Genomic DNA, 20621 nt, shown 5'->3' with positions numbered 1-20621 from the left:
CTAACATGGACATCACAACACAGGTATCAGAAAAAATACATTTGAAAGTAATGTAAAGGAATTATTTATCTGTATTATTCAATAGCAATATACGATTGTGACGCTTATCATGGACGTTGCGCCATATTTCCAACTTTGAATCAGTGTCACTTTAGTTATTGTCTTAATTTTGATGAAAAACAGGAGAAATAACCCGGAAATACTCCGAAGTTCACGTTGTGTGTCAAGGCAGACGTCAGCTTATTTGCATAACTTTTTCCTCGATTAAATTTTAGTTACATTGTATGCGGACTACGCTGGTTACGTCGTTAATGAGGCGTAACGTTCAAGGTACACGGTTTTGATGCTGCAAAATGCGTTTGGTGCACAATGGGATGTTATACTTTGGAAATCACAGCAGCTGAAACGTAAGTTCCACCGTTTTGTATTATTTATTTCTTTGGCAAACTTTAGCATGTCACAAAATGGCGATGCCCAAACGGGCTGAAATTGACATCAGGCCCTGTTTTATACGCAGTATTCAACACTGTTTGTTCAGTATGGCTATAGCTTCAAACCACTATAGCAAAAACTACTGTGGTTCAGGTTGAAATCCTTCAAAGCCCCCCTGTGACCAATAACCTGTTCCCTGAGTTTGGGAACAATACAACAATATATAAATATTAGGGCTCTCAAACGGCGGTAACTCATGTATTTCATTAATTGCCTTCCATTTTTTAGCGTAATTAACGCATGCGCATTTTGTCAAGCCACGCCTCTCTGTTAAGACGGCAGACTGAAGGACAGTGTAGCGCCCCTACACAGTCACACAGGCGCACTTTTATAACTTTATTCTGACCTAAACACATCAACAGCAGCGCAGTTCCAACACCATATAGCTATCTCAGGCTCACAGACACGTCTCTAGTCACTGAACCCTACTACTGGAATGGCCCCGATCGCTTGCTGCGCATTGGAGGCCTGAAGCCACCGGAAGTATAGAAGTCGCCATGTTGTTTCACCCAAAACAAGAAAGACTAACAACTAAGAGGAGTTCGAGAAGCCGTCTTGAGCTGCTATTAATTGCACAAACTGTGATACTCGTGAAAATCGCGAGAAGGGACTTACATTTCACAGGTAGGTAAATGCTTATAAATAATAAAAATAGTTTAAAAAAAAAAAGATACTTTAAATCTGTAAGCATCTTTTCATCTAAGTAGTTGTAAATTACCCCTTATTCTTCTTTAGATTTCCACACTGCAATGCTCAACTTCTAAAGCAATGGGCAGTGAATATGCGGCGAGACAGGTGGATTCCTGCAGCCAGATCGCAACTCTGTTCAAGTCATTTCACCGAGGAGAACTTCGACAGGACCGGCCAGACTGTTAGATTATGACAAAATGCAGTTCCAACAATATTTGACTTTCCTGATCATCTTCTAAAGGTATGCGTTGCATTTAACTTTCATACTACGTAGATCCTTATCATAACAAATACCTTGTGAACACTGAAATTGAGTTGCTATGCATTGTAGTTTCACACCGTAGAGGTAGGAAAAACCTTAAACTGGAGGGAAATTTTGAGGTTTGGGTCTAGTAAATTTACTCTGTTTCAATGGAATTTTTGTTAACTCGTGTTAATTTTTATACCGAACCATAATAAGTAGTAGTAGTAGTAAATAGTGAATGAAGATACATGTGTGTGTGTGTGTGTGTGTGTGTGTGTGTGTGTGTGTGTGTGTGTGCTTTTTTGGGTGAAGCAAGATAGCCGACCAATGGCTTCATGTGGTCAGCTGTGACACCCCTTCCAGTAGTATAGAGTTCAGTGTCTCTACTGTCTCTACTCCGCATTGTCACCAGACAACAGATGCGAGATGCGTTCACGAATGCTCCGAAAATCACCAGAATCTCTTTACTACGTGTGTATGCGTGGCCAGATAAACAGAAAGACAAAGAAAAACAATAAGCGGATATTCTTATAAGTCACTAATGTAACTCTTACGACAGAAGTTTATTTAAGGATGCTCGGAAATCCCAGAAAATACATCTACACTCAAAACATATGAATTCAACTTACTTACTTGGTGTCTTTGAACGCAGCTCTTCATGGCTCGTAATAACGCGGTTGAAGTGTGTATCACATGCTGTGCTACTATTAAAGATGGTTATTACTCCAACTCTGAAGGTTTGTAAATGTGTTGCTTGCTATTGTTCAATTCTACCAGTGTAATATTTACTGCCAGTGAGTTGTCCATGCAACAGTCTGCATAAAGCATGCAGTTCACTGTTTGATGCAAGAGAACATAACAAATGTGCTAAAGGCCATCTTTTACAGGCTTACTGTAATTTTAATTGTAAAATTCCTAAATGGTTTTAACTTTTATGAAAGACTTAAAAAAACAAACATACTTATACAGAACATTAACTTTAAAATCTGCCAACAAGAAATTAAAGTTCAAATGGAATCATTATGTGTGTAATTCCCACAGACGCCCTGCAATGATACTAAGTGACGTGTCATTGAACACAGTGTTGCTCACCTTCTTCACTGGGACAGGGAGGGGTAAAGTTATGGGGAGACTGGGCTGCTGCTGACTCATCTGTTGTTAAATGGGGGCGGGACAACTGATTTAATAATACATGCTAAACATTTACCTGCGCTGATTAAATGTTGGTTAAAAAGGAGTGAAATGTAGGCTAACACAACATGCTAACACTTTGCTAGCTTATGTCATTACGCTAACAGGTTCATTTCCACGACACTCAGACTGGCTAGGCTACAAAAAAAGGGTCACATATTGACACCATTTTCGTTTGCCTTTCTTCTCTCACCTTTCTCTCTTTCCTTTTTTCACTCACTTTTTCACTCACTTATTTTAGTAGGCACTAGCAGCATTGTTTCACTCTGCGCTGCCACAACTGCAGACTGACAGGCAACCTGCTGCAGCTACAAAGCACGGTGAAGGTAGTAGTGGACCAAACCATTTTATGTAGCTATAGGGGTGGGGTGCTCAGTCAATATATAATATAATATAATATATAATATAATAAGTTTACTTTGGGTCAATGTGGATGTTGAACTGTTGCTACCATATACAGGAGATTGTTTTAATAATTTTCTGACTATATATTTTTGGAAAATCACAACCAGACAGCAAAATTATTTACCTATTTACTGGGGCCCTTGTCAGTCAGGGCCCTTGGAATTGTCCTAACTTCCTCCCCTTTACAAGCCCCCTGGTGTTAGGCAAATGGATTTTGAGACTGGTGGAATCTTTTAGCTTGAGTTACATTTTCAGTTTATTTGGAGCTGTTAATACATATACAGTAAATATACTGTATATACAGTATAATCGTGTCCTGTCGTTTCCCTTTTTCTTCATAAAATACCGTAAAAATGGGCATCTTTCACACATAGTTGCAAATGCTGATTAATCATGATTAATTCATTTGAAAACCGTGATTACTTGATTAAATTTTTTAATCATTTGACAGCTCTAACAAATATATACAATATCGACAATGTCACAATATGAACCACACAAAAAATACAGCTATTTGTGAAAATAAAGAAGAGCACCGAACAATATTGATTTCATCACGCTGGTATCGATCCAGTAGTCATCCTTTTCCCTGAGAAACTCCCATAATTTGCCCATCTTTTCTGTCGCCCTCCCGTTTAAGTAGTTTCCTGTAAATTTCCCGTATTGTAACTTTCATTAAAAAAAGAAATCCTCTCTGGTATTTCAGGTGATAATGGTGACGGTATTCACGCTTGAGCAACAGCAGTCTGCGAGCAGAGTGACGCAGCACATTGGCAGTGGGAATTTCTTTTATTTTCTCGAAGATTTCCCTTATTTCCAAATGCAAACGTTGACAGGTTGGCCACTACGTGGTATCAATGCTATCAATATTTGTATCGATCCGCCCACCCCTCGTTTCCAGACAGCATAGAATGGAAGATAAGTTAACCCATAGAAGTCACTGCAGCAGAAGAGTTTTGGTGTCCTTGGCTTGACCTCACCAGCAGCCGTGTGAGGCCCCAGTGAGGGCAAAGACCTTCCAGACAGAGTGTGAGTCACATTTACAAACCGCAGTGGACGAGTGAAGACGACACACCGTCTGTGTGACCTTCCACAAGCTCCCCCCCGTCCCGCCGTTGACCTTGTGTCTCAAGGATCCGGGAGTGAAGTCGTTTTAATGCTGAGGGTCCAAACTGTCAAGAAGAAAAGGACGAAGGTTGAGGATTCGCTCATTTGTGTGATTTTATGACTGACAAGACCATTCCAAGTAAACCATTCTGGCCTTTTCTTCACGTTCTTTCTGCTGTGGGCTGTAGAGCTCCGTCTGTTTCCCACTGTGGCCCGTGTGAGGAGAAACAGCCTTCTGTGGCCTTGAAAACTTTTATCAGGCATAAAAAAAGACACAATTGCCGTACCAGACACTGAAAGACAGACTAAATACACCCATGAGCCATGGCCGCGGTCCAATCCTCTCCACTGTTGTTTTGTAGACATCAGTATATTACTCCAATTTATTAAACTGGATAGCATTTTTTTTATTTTATCTCGGAAGCATGCATGCAAGAACACCTCATCACCCTCCAATGCCCCTGTCTGGGTTTGGGAGGAACTACTTTGTGGAAATATGCGGGTCACAGCAACCTGTGGTCGCCTTAGCAACTACGAAGGAACGTGGAGTTGCCCTGGCAACAGATGAAATGAGGGGTTACCGTGACAAAAACACTACAAGAACTCATTTAGCAGGACCTCGCTGTCCTTTTCCCAGATACAGCACACATGACAGGCTTTGTACAATGTAAAGAACAATGCTGTGGTGCAGTCTAATATTTATTCATATTTCATATGCAGGCCACACCCACCTGACTGTCCAATGTGCAAATCCGTTTTCTGTATCGCATTCGAAGGGTATCCTATCCACCTATAGCATATCCCAGCTGACGTCAGGTGATAGGTGAATGTACCTCACAACGAAAATATCCAAAATGGGCCCTACGTGTTGATATTTAGTGTGAGCACTGCCTTAATGCTCTTGGGCATGGAACTCACCACAGCTGCGCATGTTGTCACTGGAATCCGCTTTCACTCTTTCTCTCTGAGCTGGTGGACGTTACACACGTTGCTCTCTTCCGACTTCTGATTGAGCCCACAGGTGCTCAGTAGGGTTCAGGTCTGGAGTAATGATGGGAAACTTAATGACTCGAATTCTTAGGAGTCACTGCACTCAAGTGAATCGGGTACAGCAATACGTCGCCATGTTGCGCTTCAAATTTCACGGCTTCACTCTATCACAGTTTTTCACAAATATATCAATAAGTCATGCTGTTTCCTGGTTGAATATGGCCTATTATTAGTATTAAAAAAATGCATATTTAAGCAAATTTTATGTACTTTTTGCCTAAATAAAGCATTTCCAATCATAAAATGGCTAAATGAACTAAAATCCAAATATAAGCCATGCAGAAGATGCAGTCAAAGATGCTGTGATGTTATGTAGTGTTCTACACTGGTCACTATGTGTCAGTATTGTTACTGTAATGTTTGGTATGACACACAAGCACCAGACTTGATTGCTGGAATATCAACAGGGCTTTAATAATGCTTAAAAAACGTATTTAGACGGTTGTAAACAGGTTTTGTACGCTCTAATTATGAAAATATTCAATTTATAAATAAGGAATTCTATTCAGCATAAACTCACTAATCACGGTCGGGTCTGGAACCAATTAACCGCTATAAACGAGGGATTACTGTACTCTGTACTGTCTTCTCACACAGCGCACGTGCAGAAATTCGCACATGCTCAACAAATTGCACCCGTAAGTGAGTGAAACTCGAGGGCCGAGCGAGTGAATTGTTCGTTTTTTCGAGCTGTGATGCGGCTCGAGCAGGAAGGGTAAAGGAGAGTCGAGTTGAGGCAAACACCAGATCTGTTGCTTTTTCCACAGGTTCATACAAATGCAGTTAGAGTAACAGTTGCACAATTAGCGACATATTATCTGGTTTCCTTTTTTGATTTAGCAAATGGTTAACAGAGATGAGTACTCGTGAGTCCCAGATCAGTAAAAAGAAAAAAAGCTCTTTATTAGGGGTGCCACAAGACACCCAACTCACAAGATGAGACCATCCACAAGATTGGGTCCGCAAAAACGAGACAAGACGAGATTTTACAATTAAATTGAAGAAAAGTACAATGAAACATATGACAGCATGCCTCACCTACATGTATTTCTCTTCAATCAGGAGAAACATATGACCAACATTTTAGCAAGCACTTTAGCATCTTAGCAAGCTTTGAGGAGTCAAATTTTTCTCTGGGTGGACAAACAAACTTTTATTTATTTGATGGAATCACAAAACCATGCTGGTGTGTTTGGAAATGTTTATTGTTGCACAAATTGATGCTTAACAATATTGTCAACATCATGGTTAGACCACTGCATCTGCACTGAAGATGCACATGACTCTATAGAGGCCATCAGGATCAATTATGAGTTGGCAACATCTGATCATGTACCATTTTCTCTATCCATAAATATGGGCAATTTACCAGCTGTCGTGCCTGTGAGTGACAACCCAGAAGAAAGGAAAATAAATTGGGCCAATTTGACCGAGCAAGACTTTCACCTTTACCGTACCCAGTCTGATATTTTATTGAGTAAAATTGAATTGCCAAAAAGTACAGTTACATGTCGTGATATGAATTGTAAGAATGCGCAACATGGCCTTGAGTTGTGCTCCCTGTATGAGACAATTGTAAAATCTCTTATTATCTCAAGTAAGTCTCTCAATGGAACGAAAAAATATAAAGCCAGGCCAGGCTGGAATGAATATGCAGAAGAGCTTCATGCTGAGGCCAGAAGAGCTTTCAAACTGTGGGTTGAAGCACGAAAACCTAAGCATGGTACCTTATTTGACTATAAGAAACAGGCAAATGCAAATTTTAAATATATCTTACGACTTATTAAGAGGAATGAAAATACATTGAGATCAGACTCACTCGCAAAAAAACTACAAAACAATAGTCTTATTGACTTTTGGAGAGAAATCAAAAGATTGAACACTTCTAAAACATCTTTACCAACAAATATTGGTGGGGCAAACGGACCAGACGAAATCACTCAGTTATGGCAGAAACATTACTATGAGCTGTTTAATTGTGTCAAAAGTAATTCCTTTGTGGTGGACAATGTAGACAAAGATGAAGATGTGACTATTTCTGTACAAGAAGTCAATGAGATTGTGATGAAGCTCAGTAATAATAAGGCCTGTGGTGTAGACAAGATATCCACTGAGCATTTAAAATTCGCCAGCAGAAAACTCTATCCTCTGCTAGCAATATGTTTTACTGGGTTTCTAATTCATGGTACCTTACCAAAGTCTATACTGTCTGTTATTTTAGTGCCCATTGTGAAAAATAAAGCTGGAAAAATAAATAGTAAAGATAATTATCGTCCTATAGCTCTGACAAGTACCTTATCAAAGGTCTTGGAAAGGGCTATGTTGAATAGAATGGAGAAGTTTATCATGACATCTGATAATCAGTTTGGCTTCAAATCCAAGCTTGGCACAGATATGTGCATTTTTGCCTTAAAGGAGATTATGGATCTGTACAACAGACACAATACTACCATTTTTGTTTGCTTTATTGACGCCTCAAAAGCTTTTGACCATATAAATCATGAAAAGTTATTTCACAAATTGTATAATAGGGGTGTCCCAAAATATTTAATAAGAATGTTAGTGTTTTGGTATGCTCAACAATCTATATCTGTTAAGTGGGGAAACTCTGTATCATCCCCCTTTCATGTTGGTAACGGCGTGCGACAAGGCAGCATTTTGTCTCCCTGTCTTTTTAATTTGTATATGGATGATTTATCTAAGCTGCTGAATGAATGTAGGACTGGCTGCCGGGTTGGTGATACTACCATAAACCACCTGATGTATGCTGACGATTTAGTGATCTTTTGTCCATACAGTGCTGGTCTACAGCAGCTGTTAAGGGTTTGTTCACAGTATGGCCTAGACTTTGATATTAAATATAATTCAGAAAAGAGTAACATCATGATTGTCAGGAGTAAAGAGGATATGAAATTAATTTTCCCTGACTTCTCACTGGCAGATAACATGTTAAAAGTCTATGATGAGGTGAAATATTTGGGCCATTATATATCCGCTGACCTGACAGATGATAGAGACATTTATAGACAGTGTTGTATGCAATATGCACAAGCTAATATGCTTGTTCGTAAGTTTTCTATGTGTTCAGTATCTGTTAAAACTGCACTTTTTAAAGCATATTGTACTCCTATGTATACTGCCCACTTGTGGCAGCATTATAAAAAAAGCAGTATACATAAGCTTCAGGTGGCATACAATGATGGCATGAGGATGCTGCTTAAGGTGCCCCGCTGGACTAGTGCCAGTCAAATGTTTGTCCAGGCTGCTGTGCCAACTTGTGCTGCTGTGTTACGAAACCTCATGTACAGATGTATGTGTAGGTTAACATCCTCTGCAAACAGCATCATATGTGTACTGACCAACCCTGTACAAAGCTCAGTCAGGTTCTTTTCTAGCTTGTGGAAACACTGGCGCCTTAATTTATATAGCAAGAGATAGCCATTTTTAATTTTTCTTTTTTGTTTGTGTGTTTCTGTTTTGTTTTTCATTGTTCTATGGACCATGCATGTGTCTGAAATAAAGTTGATGATGATGATGTCTACATTTTTTGAGACCACATAAACCACTGATATGACAATACAGTCAAACTTGTCTATAGCGGCCACTAGAGGGAGTCTGCAAAAGTGGCCGCTATAGACAGGTGGCCTCTATAGACAGGTTGGCGTCCAGTTTGAATGTTGACCAGTAGAGGAAAAAAAGGGAAAAAAAATAATAATAATAATGTTGACCAGTAGATGGCACTGTGGACTGCTGATAAAAGTTGTACAGCACTACTAGGCTTGTTATTATCATGGTTCATGGTTTTAATCCTGAACATGCATGAGTCGAACTGTAGCACATCACATAGTACAATTCACAATTTTGCATGTCCAAAAAGGAGTAGGAAGAAGCAAATCTTATTTAATCCTACCCCTCATCAGTTTCACATCAGTTGCAATACATTTATTCACCTCTTGTTCTTCCAAGTGTACTTTGTAGGTCTACATGACAATGTAGTGCAATCATAGTCAAGGTTTTTACTTACTAAAAGGAAGCTAGAGGCTTAATAATAACTGATAACTGATAAAATACTTCAGTTAAGTACAACCGAACTCAGTTTTGCTCCCGCTGCCGCATGCATGCTAGCATATGTGTTTTTTTTTTTATTGTAGCGTCGCTGGGAGCACGTCCTGTTCCCAGCCTACTTTGCGGTAATGTTTTGGTGCAAATGCTCTTAAAGTTACATGTTTGACCAGGAAATAGCAAGCTCAAAAGAAGACGGCTTTTTTATGCGGAACAACTGACAGTTTGTGTGGATCTTGTGAATGATTGTCACTGAGCTAGGACTCAGTAATTAAAGTCTACACACGACGCCTTCATTGATTGAAAAACAAAACTTTTTCGTGCATGAAGCTTCTACTTGAGTTGGTAATTTGGCTGCTATATGCAGTCAGATATTGACCAAGGAAGACAAAATGGGTGGCTGCTGGCTGCGTTGGACAGGTGACTGCTATACACAGGGTCTATAACATGTAAATTTGCTGGGGGGGATTTTTCAGTGGCTGCTATAGGCAGGTGGCCCTTCTATAAAGGTGGCCGCTAAGACAGGTTTGACTGTATGTCATAACAATAAATATCATAATACAGCAATATTTCCTTTAATTTGTCGTCTTTCACTCTGTAAAGTTGTGGAATCGGCGTTTGTGACACATATTTTCTCACGGGCAATTCCCACTGTCTGTTATTATTATCTTATTTTTATTTTCTGCAATGAGCCACGTTCCACAAATGGCCCCAGCACCACACTTTGGACACCAGTGTGTGTTAGGCCCGCAAGGCAAGGTGCTTCCAGGTGAAGGAGTAGTGCTTCCAAACTCTGTCTGTCTCTGTTGGGTTGCATTGTGGAGGTTTTAAAGTTCTCAGACCAGCATTGCACTGCTGCAGCACGATCAGAGGTGGAGATCCTCGAACGGGGAAGACTTCTCTTTTGTTGACCGCTTGCATTTAATTACGAAACACTCCCTGTATTCCACTTTTAATGTGCACCCCTACTCGCTAAATATAGCGACCACACTGCTAAATTGTCAACATGGATCTCCTCTACGTATGAGGTGTGCTTTGAAGTGGAGTTATGGTCGCCGCAGAATGCTCTCATGTCGGACACACGCTCCGCGGATGGAGCCACCTGCTGTGGCCGCCATGGTGCACTGTAGTTGGACACCTTCTCCGAGCAGACCCGGTGCTGCAATTATTAATGTTGATGGTGATTAATGGTGCAGACACGTCCGAACATCTACGTGTTTTGATATCATAGCTCATCAGTAAGTTTGATCAAATGTAGAATTACTACAGCTTCTGCTCGGATATTAACGAGCACCGCAGCTGTGCAACTCCGATGGAAAGAACAGCCACACATCACTCACTGAGGCTGATGCTTGGAACACCAAGTTAGGTTGGATTGCAGGGTTTAAAGTGTGCATAAAGCACTCAACGTTGTTGGCTTCTGGCTGCCCCGTTCTTACCAGACTTCTTTTCTGCAAACGAGAAAGCTTGCCACTTTTTAATCTCGCGAGATCTTGTGACCCCCCTACTCTTTACCATGTTGGTCTACCTCGGAATGTCACTGAACATGTTGAAAATCATGTTTGATCTCAATGAATCGAAGCTCACCAGTGCCGGCAGCACTCATGCAGCCCCAGACGATGACGCCATCGGCACCATGTTGGACTGCAGACAGGACAGCCAGCCTGGGTGGAGTTCTGCAATCTGGGAGTGTCTGTGTAGTTATGTCTGAGGTTAATCCGATTGTGTCATGCTGCAAGACTTTGGACACATGGCAAAAGCAACAGGATCTTCCATGAGGCTGAATGCATGTAATATTTACTTTACCCTGTGGATGCAAATTAGAATTGTTCAGCCTTGGCAGAAGTCCAACTGAGTTATTTTTCTTTCACCATCCATATGTGACCACCCTGTTTTACGTGTGTGTGTTGTCTTCTTGCTTCTGGTGAAAGAAGCATACATGCACCAGTGTTTAACAGTGCACACACACACAACGTGTCTTGGAGCATTGCTACCAGAAAAAGAACTTGAGAACTCTTATGGCACAGCCTGATGGATAAAACAGGAAATAAACATGCTCAGTCCAAACCTGCTCTGTACAAAAAAAAAAGACATTTATTTTCATATCACTGTATTAAAACACAATTTAAAGCAAATGAGTCTGGACTTTTTACCCCATGGAGGAGTGTGGTCACTTAAACACTGTAAACATTAAAACATTATTTAACTTAATGTAGCAATGAAACCTATTTTTGCCACGAATCACAATACCGAGGAAGCATGCAAGTACAGAAATAAAAAGCAAAGAGTATAATACAGTACAGTATCTAAGGCAGTAAACATGAAAGATAAAAATGACAGTTATTGCAGTTACACAGTTGGGGGACGGGGGCTAATAAACCTAATGAAGTCATACAGTTACATATTAAACGCACAACGTCAATATGATCTGATCCTGGTTCAGTGTTGACTGAAAGCGAATAAGGTAATAATAACACAATTAATTAAAGTTGTCCTAATGCGTTGAGCTGTCGCGTCTGTGCGCATGACTGATCCTGGATCAGCGACCTGGGCCAGTTGGCTGTAAACAGCGAGTAGAGTCTACTCGTCTGGCTTCCTCTTGGGCTTCTTTGGGTTGCGTGAGCGACTCTTAGCCTTGCACAGGGGGCAGATAGGAGCGTTGCGATGAATCTGCTGGTGGCACGACAGGCAAGCCTAGAGTGGGAATACAGGAGGCGGTGCTTAGGTGTAAGGTTGATGCGTCATTTTCACGAGACCGTTGTTTACATGACAAAAGCGTGTTTTTTTTTTAATGCAAGAAAAAGGTCATCGTTACAGGTAATTACAATTGTCATTGTTTTATAAACATACCCTAAGGCTTGTCTCTGTGCCCAATTTCAGTGTGGTGCCCATATCACATATCACCGTGTTTAGATTCATTAAACAACCCACAGCAAGGATACCCAAAATGCAGCATTACCGCAGGGCAGCAACAACAATTATAAGTTATGAAACTGTTTAACATTACATACTGCTTAGTTGGTCCAGATTGACTGAGCTCAAAAATGTCATACATTAATTATATGCACTCCTGATCAAAATTACATGATCAACTGATATGTACATTTTGCACCGTTGGGTCTTAAGGAGGCTCTACGTGGTTCAAAATGCTAAAAGAAGAAATGGGAGTGAGACAAAAAAAAAATTAAAGAGTAAGCAATTCATTGCAAACAAGCATTAAAGTAAAATATGTTGTTCCTCAGCTGATCAAAAGTTTAAGACCACAGCCTTTAAAGGAAAACTGCACAATGTTGCCCACAATCCTTATGTGAAACATGACCACACGTCTTTCTCTTTTTTACGCATTCTCGAGAAAAACATCAGCTAGCATGTGGGTGCTAACAATGCACGGGACACACCTATTTCGACTATAAAGCCCTAAACAAAAAAACTGCAAAAAACAATTTTCTATTTACATAACTGACCTGTATATAAACCATTGTCATTGTAGCAGCTAACACAAAGAACTATTTTTCTGGCGTAGTGATGCAGCACCTCAAATGCGATAGGACACCAATTTGTACTGGTTAGGAAACACGAACAAGCATATGAACAACTATGAATAGACAACCAAATTATCTGTAAAGTATTAGCCCACAGGGGCCGCACGGTGGTCTAGTGGTTAGCATGTTGGCCACACTGTCAGAGTCAGGAGATCTAGAAGACCTGGGTTTGAATCTCCCTTTGGAGTTTGCATGTTCTCCCCATGCATGCGTGGGTTTTACTCCGGTTTCCTCCCACATTCCAAGAACACGCATATTAGGTTAATTGGCGACTCTAAATTGTCCATAGGTGTGAATGTGAGTGTGAATGGCTGTTTGTCTCGATGTGCCCTGCGATTGGCTGGTGTCATTCCAGGGTGTGCCCCGCCTGTCGCCCGAAGTCAGCTGGGATAGGCTCCAGCGTACTCCCGCGACCCTAATGAGGAGAAACGGCATAGAAAATGGATGGATGCATATTAGCCCGCATTTCATGTTTTGTTTTATACACGGCTTGATGGGCTGTGTTGTGATATCATACGCTATGTGCTCCATGTATCAGAATTAATCTCATGGTGACTTACTCGATGGACAGTTGTTCATCTTGTCCAGCTGGTCTGGGGCGTCCTCTCCAGTTTATTTTGGGTGGGTGGAGAAAGTCTCTCTCTCTATCACTGCAGGGTTTGTTAGCGCTAACAATTCTTAGTTCGATGTGTCAGCATGGCTTGGGAAACTCCACATTTACACCACCAAGTGATGCCGGCGTAATAACTTGCCCGCCATCTGCTACGAAGTTTCACTCTCTCTTCTTGTGGGCTCAACTTCTAAAAACTGTAGCTCATCCTTTGTATATTCCGGCTCAAAAAGGTAAGGTCCAAAATAGTCGGCCTTGGCGGCTCTCAGAAAATCTGCCATGATTAGTAGTTGCAAACATATACTCACACGATACGCTGCTGTTGTTGACGGATGTAGCGCTAAGTGTGAAATCAGTGTGCACAGGAAAGAAGTTCCAGTAACGTTTAAAATTGTCAAAATACGTTAAAAAAAGTATTGCAGTTGTAAAAGTATGGCATGCCATGAAACCGTTGGAGTTTTTTTTTTTAAGCCTTTCTCGTCAAAATAGGTGTGTCTCATTGTTAGCTTCCTCATGCTAACTGTTTTTCTCTCTTTGGAACGCACTGAAAAGGGAAAGACGTGAGTTCATGTTTCACATAAGATGATGGGCAAAATTCCAAATAAGTGCAGTTTTCCTTTAAAAGACAAAATCTTGGCAAAAATGTGGATTCAATGTCATTTTCTCATGATCTTTTCATGGCAAAGGTACAAAAGCTTTCTCTTTTTGAATGCGGTCGAACTGTTGAGCTGCATAAGCAAGGCCTCTCACAGTACATCATTGCTGCTGAGATTGGATGCAGTAAGACTGTCAACTGTTCACGTTTTTTGGACTATTTTATTTCTACTTCAGGGGTGGTTTGATCAGCTGATGAACAGCCTGTTTCACTTTAATTGTTGTTTGCATTTTGAAACTTTACTTCAAACCTCCTTAAGTGCAACATGTAAATTCTTGCAAAAAAATGGTTTTAAAATGTTGATCATGAGTGTATATCCCATCTGTCTGTTCATGCAACAGTTGCATCTGCACATATTAGGCTACGTTCACACTGCAGAGTCTGATGCCCAATTCACATTTTATGTTAAAATCACATTTTCTTGATGTGGTTGTTCACATTACCAAAAAAAAATGCGACAAAGTGTCCGGGAAGTGACGTGCATGCGCAAAAGCACGACGTCACATGCATTGCTGTGTTTTTACGTAAGTAAAGATTGCTGCAGCGGGTGTGCTCTCCCTGGCGCGTTTGTGTCAATTTGAAGGATTTTGTGCAATGGGAGTCAATATTTTCTGCACCAAATGATCCTGTGTAGCAAATTAAGAAAAAAGAGGGAAATAATTTGGCCTATGGCAGTTTGTGCTGCAACGTGTGTTCCGAGGAGCATGTGGGTGGACGTCGGAGCACACACACGTCGGTGCTGGGGCACTGCCGTGAGCCACTTTACTGACACTTTTTAAAAACAATTTTCGGATGACAAGAAGAGCTTTTGCCTAGATCGGTGAGTACCTTTATCCAAGTCTCGGTAAGCATGGCAAAACACGCCTTCACATGTGAGCAAAAAAAATCGGAATTGAACGTGGACGTAGCCTTAGATCCATATCTGACTTTTATCCACATTTGGAAGACATTAAAGTCCGATCTGAGGACATCCGATTTCATGAGGGTTTTTTTTCTTTACGCGATTGAAATTTTGAACTTGAACCTTGCAGTGGAAATCCAGCTTCAACTGTAATTAGATGAAGCAATTTCAGTAGAAACTGCGTATGAATGCTGAAGCTGGAATGTAGAATGAAATGTGTTGAAATATCCTAGAAATGTGTTGCAACGTATTCAACACCTGAGGATCAAACCAGTTACCTTTTTCTCCAGAAAGTAGCATTTTTGTGCAGAGAATCAGAGCGACACAACCCAAATAACGCATAAGCAGACGAAACACACACAAGGAAAGTGTCCTTGGGTCCCTTGAAAGACACTATATAAATCCAAGGTATTATTATTGTTCTGAACTGGGCCTTTAAGACACGCATCCATGATACCTTCATTGGTGGTGGTTGCTGTCTGAAGGTGGCTGTCTGGCGGGCGTCTTGCTTTCGGGACACCTGAAGCTGCTGGGCCGCCGCTGCAGCTGCAGCAAGGGATTCTGGGATAGCGGGCTCGTGTGGCTCCTTTTGCCACTCTGCTTTTTGCTTCTCAAAGTAACTGTGGAAGGCAAAGAAAGACGAGAGCGGGGCTGCCTGTGAGTCTCATTTGCAGCGTAGCACAAAGCCCATCTCATCAAACATCAGCAGCATCAAAAGAAACAAGCTCAAGCGTGTTTTTTTTTTTTTTTATTAATGTACAACACTGAGCCAAAGTTTGGTATAGTCATAGTAATGGTGTTAGTCTGTGTGTGTGTGTGTGTGTGTGTGTGGGCGGAGAGAGCTGGGAAAGAAATTCGGCCTTGGTTTTTATGCCTCACTGGCCCATTTCCCCCCCCCCCCAAACAAACCAACAACAACAAAAAAAAACCAAGAGAAAAAGTGAGATCTGATTTCATTATGTTCTCTATCGCCTAGAATAGGTTTGTGATGGGAGTGTGCATTCATTGAAGAACAAATCTAATGGGTGGGCTTTCCTGCAACCATGATATCCATCAACGTACCATATATGAAAGCATGCTATTAACACAACACACCTTAATAGTCCATGTCCAATGCAAATTCATAAAACTGTGTATTCTTGTCCTCGTTGATATTTCCCGCTGATTTTCCATAACTGCAAGCTCATTTTGTGCTCTCCCGGGGAGTTTTTGAACATGTATCTAACACCCAAAGGGCCTATGAGGTGTGATTTCGTTTATTTGAACACCTTCAAATACAATTACGGCAGGCACTTCCTGAAAAATGACTCCAGAATGACTTCTCTCACAATAAGAAGTGCCGCTAATGAGTCTGACAACCTACAGGAAATAATAGTGGAGACCAAGATTTGAAGGTCACTACATTCTACACTACACTAAATTCCACATTAGGAACACCTTTTCAAAATAATAAGTACAACGTAGACGCCGGTAATGATCGCCAGCACTTTTGTTAACCAATAACCTTTATCTAGAAACACCTACTGTAAACTACAATGATCACTCACAGATAAGTGATTAATAAGTCAATGCCGCATGTGTCAAGCTCAAGGCTTGCGGCTTACAATGCCCGTCATGTCATTTTATGTGGAACTGTTTGGAAAATAGCATTAAGTTGGGCCGTGTCGCGGACCTGGTCAAACAGCGTGCTTACACTGATTTGCAGAATTAAGAAATTCTGTCCGTCTTAACGATGTATAACTTAAGTGGCCACAGTATTATATACAGCACTGACTGCACAACCATTCTTACTAAAGGTGCCAGATTCGGACTTAAAAATAACAAGAATTTAACTGTACACAACTAAAAACAAAACCATTTTAAAACTAATAAAATAAGACCTGAACGGAACTTGTTCGTAACCCAAGAACCACCTGCATGTGTGTGTGTATGTGTGTGTATACAGCATACTAACTCCAAAGAGAGCTTCTCCTCTTCTTCGTTCAGGTTCGGGAGTCTGTGTAGACCCAAAGTCATCCTCAGTGCATCAACGTGCTCCTTCAGAGGTTTGTACTCATCGTGCAGGCGCCGGGTTGTTTCTAGCAACTTGTTCAGGTCGTTTTCAGACTGCTTGATGGTGCTTTCCATCTGTGGAAACACAAAAACACATATAAAATAGACAGCATAAACAACAAAATGAATGACATGGAAATGCCAGTGTGATGACACTGCAAATGCATTGCCTGTATCTAATTTATTTGTTTTTTACTCATATGAAAGTAAATTAAAGATTCTGCTATAACGAGAGTGCTTCTCTGTAATTGTGACATTAAAACTCACCACATTGATATCTGCATGGATTAGCCGCAGCTCTTCCACATGGGCCATCTTCTCCTGCAGCAGAAGATCCATCTCTTGCTTGTACTCTTTTAAATGCTTCTCCTCAGACTCCAGGGCCTCAAACTCAATCTTCAGGCGAGACTTGATCTTCTGCATCTGGATCGTTTTGTTCCTGTTGTAAATATGAAACATTAAAGTACGCATTAGGTGCACATAAGACGAGAGCTGTGTCGTCTTTAACAATGGCAACAATGCTGAGCTTTTATGACACTGCCCATTCATTTAACAGCATTTTTTATTATTGTGGCTGCATTTCGCAGTTGTATGGATCTGCACTGCATCTCTTTTCCTATATCTTTATTTAGTGACATGACACAAATGGTGATGGTTCAGTTCATATCCAACATGCGTTACATTGAGGTGCATCACGTGTTTACAGTCGGAAGAAGCAGAGCTTATTTAATCCTACCCAGCGGTTCCCATATACAGTATCATTTGAGGCGGCCCGCCACAAATAGACTTGACACTACCTGTTCGCCCTCACTCATAAACACATTATAACGGGACTGTCTGTGAATGTAGTTTGTCAGTACAACTCCATACAGTGAATAGCACTGAAACTCTTAACACGCCAGAGAATAAGAAGACGTCGTAGGAGGGATCAGTGTTGTCAACTTAATGGCTTTGTCGCTATATTTTGCGAGTATTCGGACCCCTCTAGATTGCCTTTTTCAAAAAAACGTCTAGACCTTTTCTGGTTTTGCTTACCACTTTTGGTGACTAACATGAAAGTATATGTCGCTCTTCTCAACGAGCAGTGTGTCCTGCTGTGTGCCCCCCCTCTGAAAGCAATCACGGGCGGCTCCATCTTACCACTACTACTAATAATAATCACAAAAATAATAATAACAATAATAATCACAAAAAAGTGACATCCATCCATTTTCTATGCCTCATTAGGGTCACGGGGGTATGCTGGAGCCTATCCCAGCTGACTTCGGGCGCCAGGCGGGGTACACCCTGGACTGGTCGCCAGCCAATTGCAGCAAAAAACTGACATAATAAAGTTCATTTTGTATTCCTAAACAGGCTTGTTTTTGCTTTTCATCTTCTTGCTCACTTTTTTTGTCTCCCACAACATCCATAAAAATTCCATGCACAAGCGTCACAGCCAGTTATGCAAATTAGACGATGACACACCTTCTCATTCAATGCGTTTTCCATATTTTCATGACTTTCATGACTTTTCATGACAATGAACACGTGTGGAATTATGTACTTGACCAAAAAGTGTGAAATAACCCTAAATAGGTCTTATATTTTAAACATATATTTTATGTCTAATAATTTTGTTTTGATAGCACTGCAAACCCTTGGTGTTCTCGCAACGAGCTTCATAAGGTAGTCACCTGAAATGGTTTTCACTTCACAGGTGTGACTTGTCAGGGCTACTTAGTGGAATTTCTTGCCTTATGAATGGGGTTGGGACCATGTGGTGGTATTGTGTGTGTCCAAACTTTTGGCCTGTACTGTAGATTACTGTCTAGTGGTAAACACTGCTACCCATTCGCTGTGTCACAACAAGAACTAAAAATGTGTTCACTTCCTATTAGAAAAGGGCGATACAAACAATATGCAATAGAAACAATATCAATTTGGACTTACGATAGATATTTCCGTTCTGTCTCCATATCGCGATAATGCATGTCAATGATGTAATCTACTGTAGCTCCAAACAGCATATATGTAAACTTGGCCTACACTCTGCAGAGTGCGTGGGGCAACAATTCCAGCAAACGGTGGTCGTACGACCACCACCTCATACAGACTACGTTGTATCAAGGCTGTGACTAAATGGTCGCATTTTGCAACTAAAATTTGAGACATTTTGAGTACATTTTTCATCTCTTTGTGCATGTGCAATCAGTTCATTTGCCAATTTTGTTTTATTATTGAATATTTTTTGTTGCTGACAGACTTCTGCTCCGCACTACAGCCCGTAGTTGACAGTAAAGCACAACTGCCAACCGAAGTTGACTCCCAAAAAAAGAACAAAAGGAGACAAACGCCAAAAAAGGTGGGCCGATGTGTGCAAGAGCGGGGGGGGGCGCGAATGACCACCGTGATTGCTTTATGTGTGACAGGAGGGCAGTACTGTAGTTATAATGTATGTAATGTAATGTTATTTATTCATTTTGTGTTGTGTTGTCTTTTTACGATGACCACGGAAGTTGTGAAAGCTTTAACGTGAAGGAAAGACGACTGCCAACAACACACTTCCGGCCTTCACAATAAAGGCACTTTACATTACATTAAGTAGCTTCCAACAACATCAAATTAAAAGCACTAAATGAATAGTAGAATTGAATCAAATTGTTTGTACACTGTATCAAATCATTCTGTTTATAAAATATATTGTCTTTTAATCGTCGATCACAAAGAGATTTACAGGTAAACATATACTGGTAAATATATAACAGATGATACATAATGCCTTATTAAGCAATGAGACTGAGATTAGGACACTGTGGCTCAGCATTCTTCTTATAAACGCCTCGCAGTGCAAAGCAGTCCAGTGCTACATCACTGCAATACACTTAATAAGGATATTAAACACACAGTATCAGTCAAAACCTGTTTTTGCACAATATCAGTAAGATTTAGCATGAAGCAACAAAGCAAGTGGAGGTTTGGGAAACACATTTCTTCAAATAGTGTATGAAAAGCATTGCTTGTACATTTAAATTTGTGTGCACAGTTGCTGGATTGCAGTATAGAAAACAGAAATTGACAGACTGCTGCTGGCTAATTAGCTAGCTCAACCACAGCATTGCTAGGCAGTCCACATCTGGAATTTTTATGCACATCTAGGATGCTCGGGAGCGTATGATTATAAAGTACATATCAGCAACAACCCATGCGTACTCGTGTATTTACATGCATACAAGTGTTGCTGATGAAAAATAAGCCGGTCCGTAGCTCCGCTGCCGCTGTGAGCTAATGTTAGCTAACAGGGTAACAAAGCAGCCAGTGGGGGCTCATCTTTGTGTTGCATTCGCTGACCTTTTTCTAGCAACCGGCGTGTGTTTTTATTACTCATTTCCCAGCCTTACCGGACTTCCAGGATGTTTTCTAATTTGCACATGATTTCTTGTTCGTCTGTCATGGTGAAGAAATCCCAGCAGTGGTCGCCCAGCTGGTGCTGTCGTGTCGGCCGGTGGTCTCCCTGTTGATATAAAAAAAACAATAGTCGGCGTGACTGTGCACGCGAGCGCGCTCCCGCAAGGTGAAGCTGTGGCCAAAGACGCTAGATTGGTTGTGGCTACGTGTGACGTGTGCGACGGCCCAGGAAG

The 20621-nt window shown here is 40.9% G+C and overlaps 2 protein-coding genes across 3 annotated transcripts in view; one reads left to right on the top strand and one right to left on the bottom strand.

Moving 5' to 3' along the window:
• The first annotated feature begins 1409 nt into the window (after window positions 1-1409).
• The window catches only part of LOC129189515 (moesin-like), a 41954-nt gene continuing 22742 nt past the window's right edge, over window positions 1410-20621 (top strand). Inside the window, exons 1-2 of one of the 2 annotated variants that reach the window (XM_054791254.1) lie at window positions 1410-1423; window positions 19265-19345. The gene's annotated coding sequence lies outside the window, so the exon portion shown is untranslated. Of the gene's footprint in view, window positions 1424-18620; window positions 19346-20621 lie in introns of those variants that run through there. The other variant, XM_054791255.1, reaches the window with a different exon arrangement.
• Window positions 11314-20599, bottom strand: zc4h2 (zinc finger, C4H2 domain containing). The gene is made up of 5 exons (XM_054791261.1): window positions 20382-20599; window positions 17269-17440; window positions 16904-17076; window positions 15407-15569; window positions 11314-11935 (listed from the first exon to the last, which is right to left on the bottom strand). The coding sequence occupies exons 1-5, from the start codon at window positions 20432-20434 to the stop codon at window positions 11822-11824; spliced, it is 675 nt and encodes a 224-aa protein (XP_054647236.1). The 5' UTR covers window positions 20435-20599; the 3' UTR covers window positions 11314-11821.

This window comes from Dunckerocampus dactyliophorus, chromosome 11, assembly GCF_027744805.1.
Source record: "Dunckerocampus dactyliophorus isolate RoL2022-P2 chromosome 11, RoL_Ddac_1.1, whole genome shotgun sequence".
NCBI classification, from domain to species: Eukaryota; Metazoa; Chordata; class Actinopteri; order Syngnathiformes; family Syngnathidae; genus Dunckerocampus; species Dunckerocampus dactyliophorus.
This window is presented reverse-complemented; position numbering and strand designations above follow the sequence as displayed.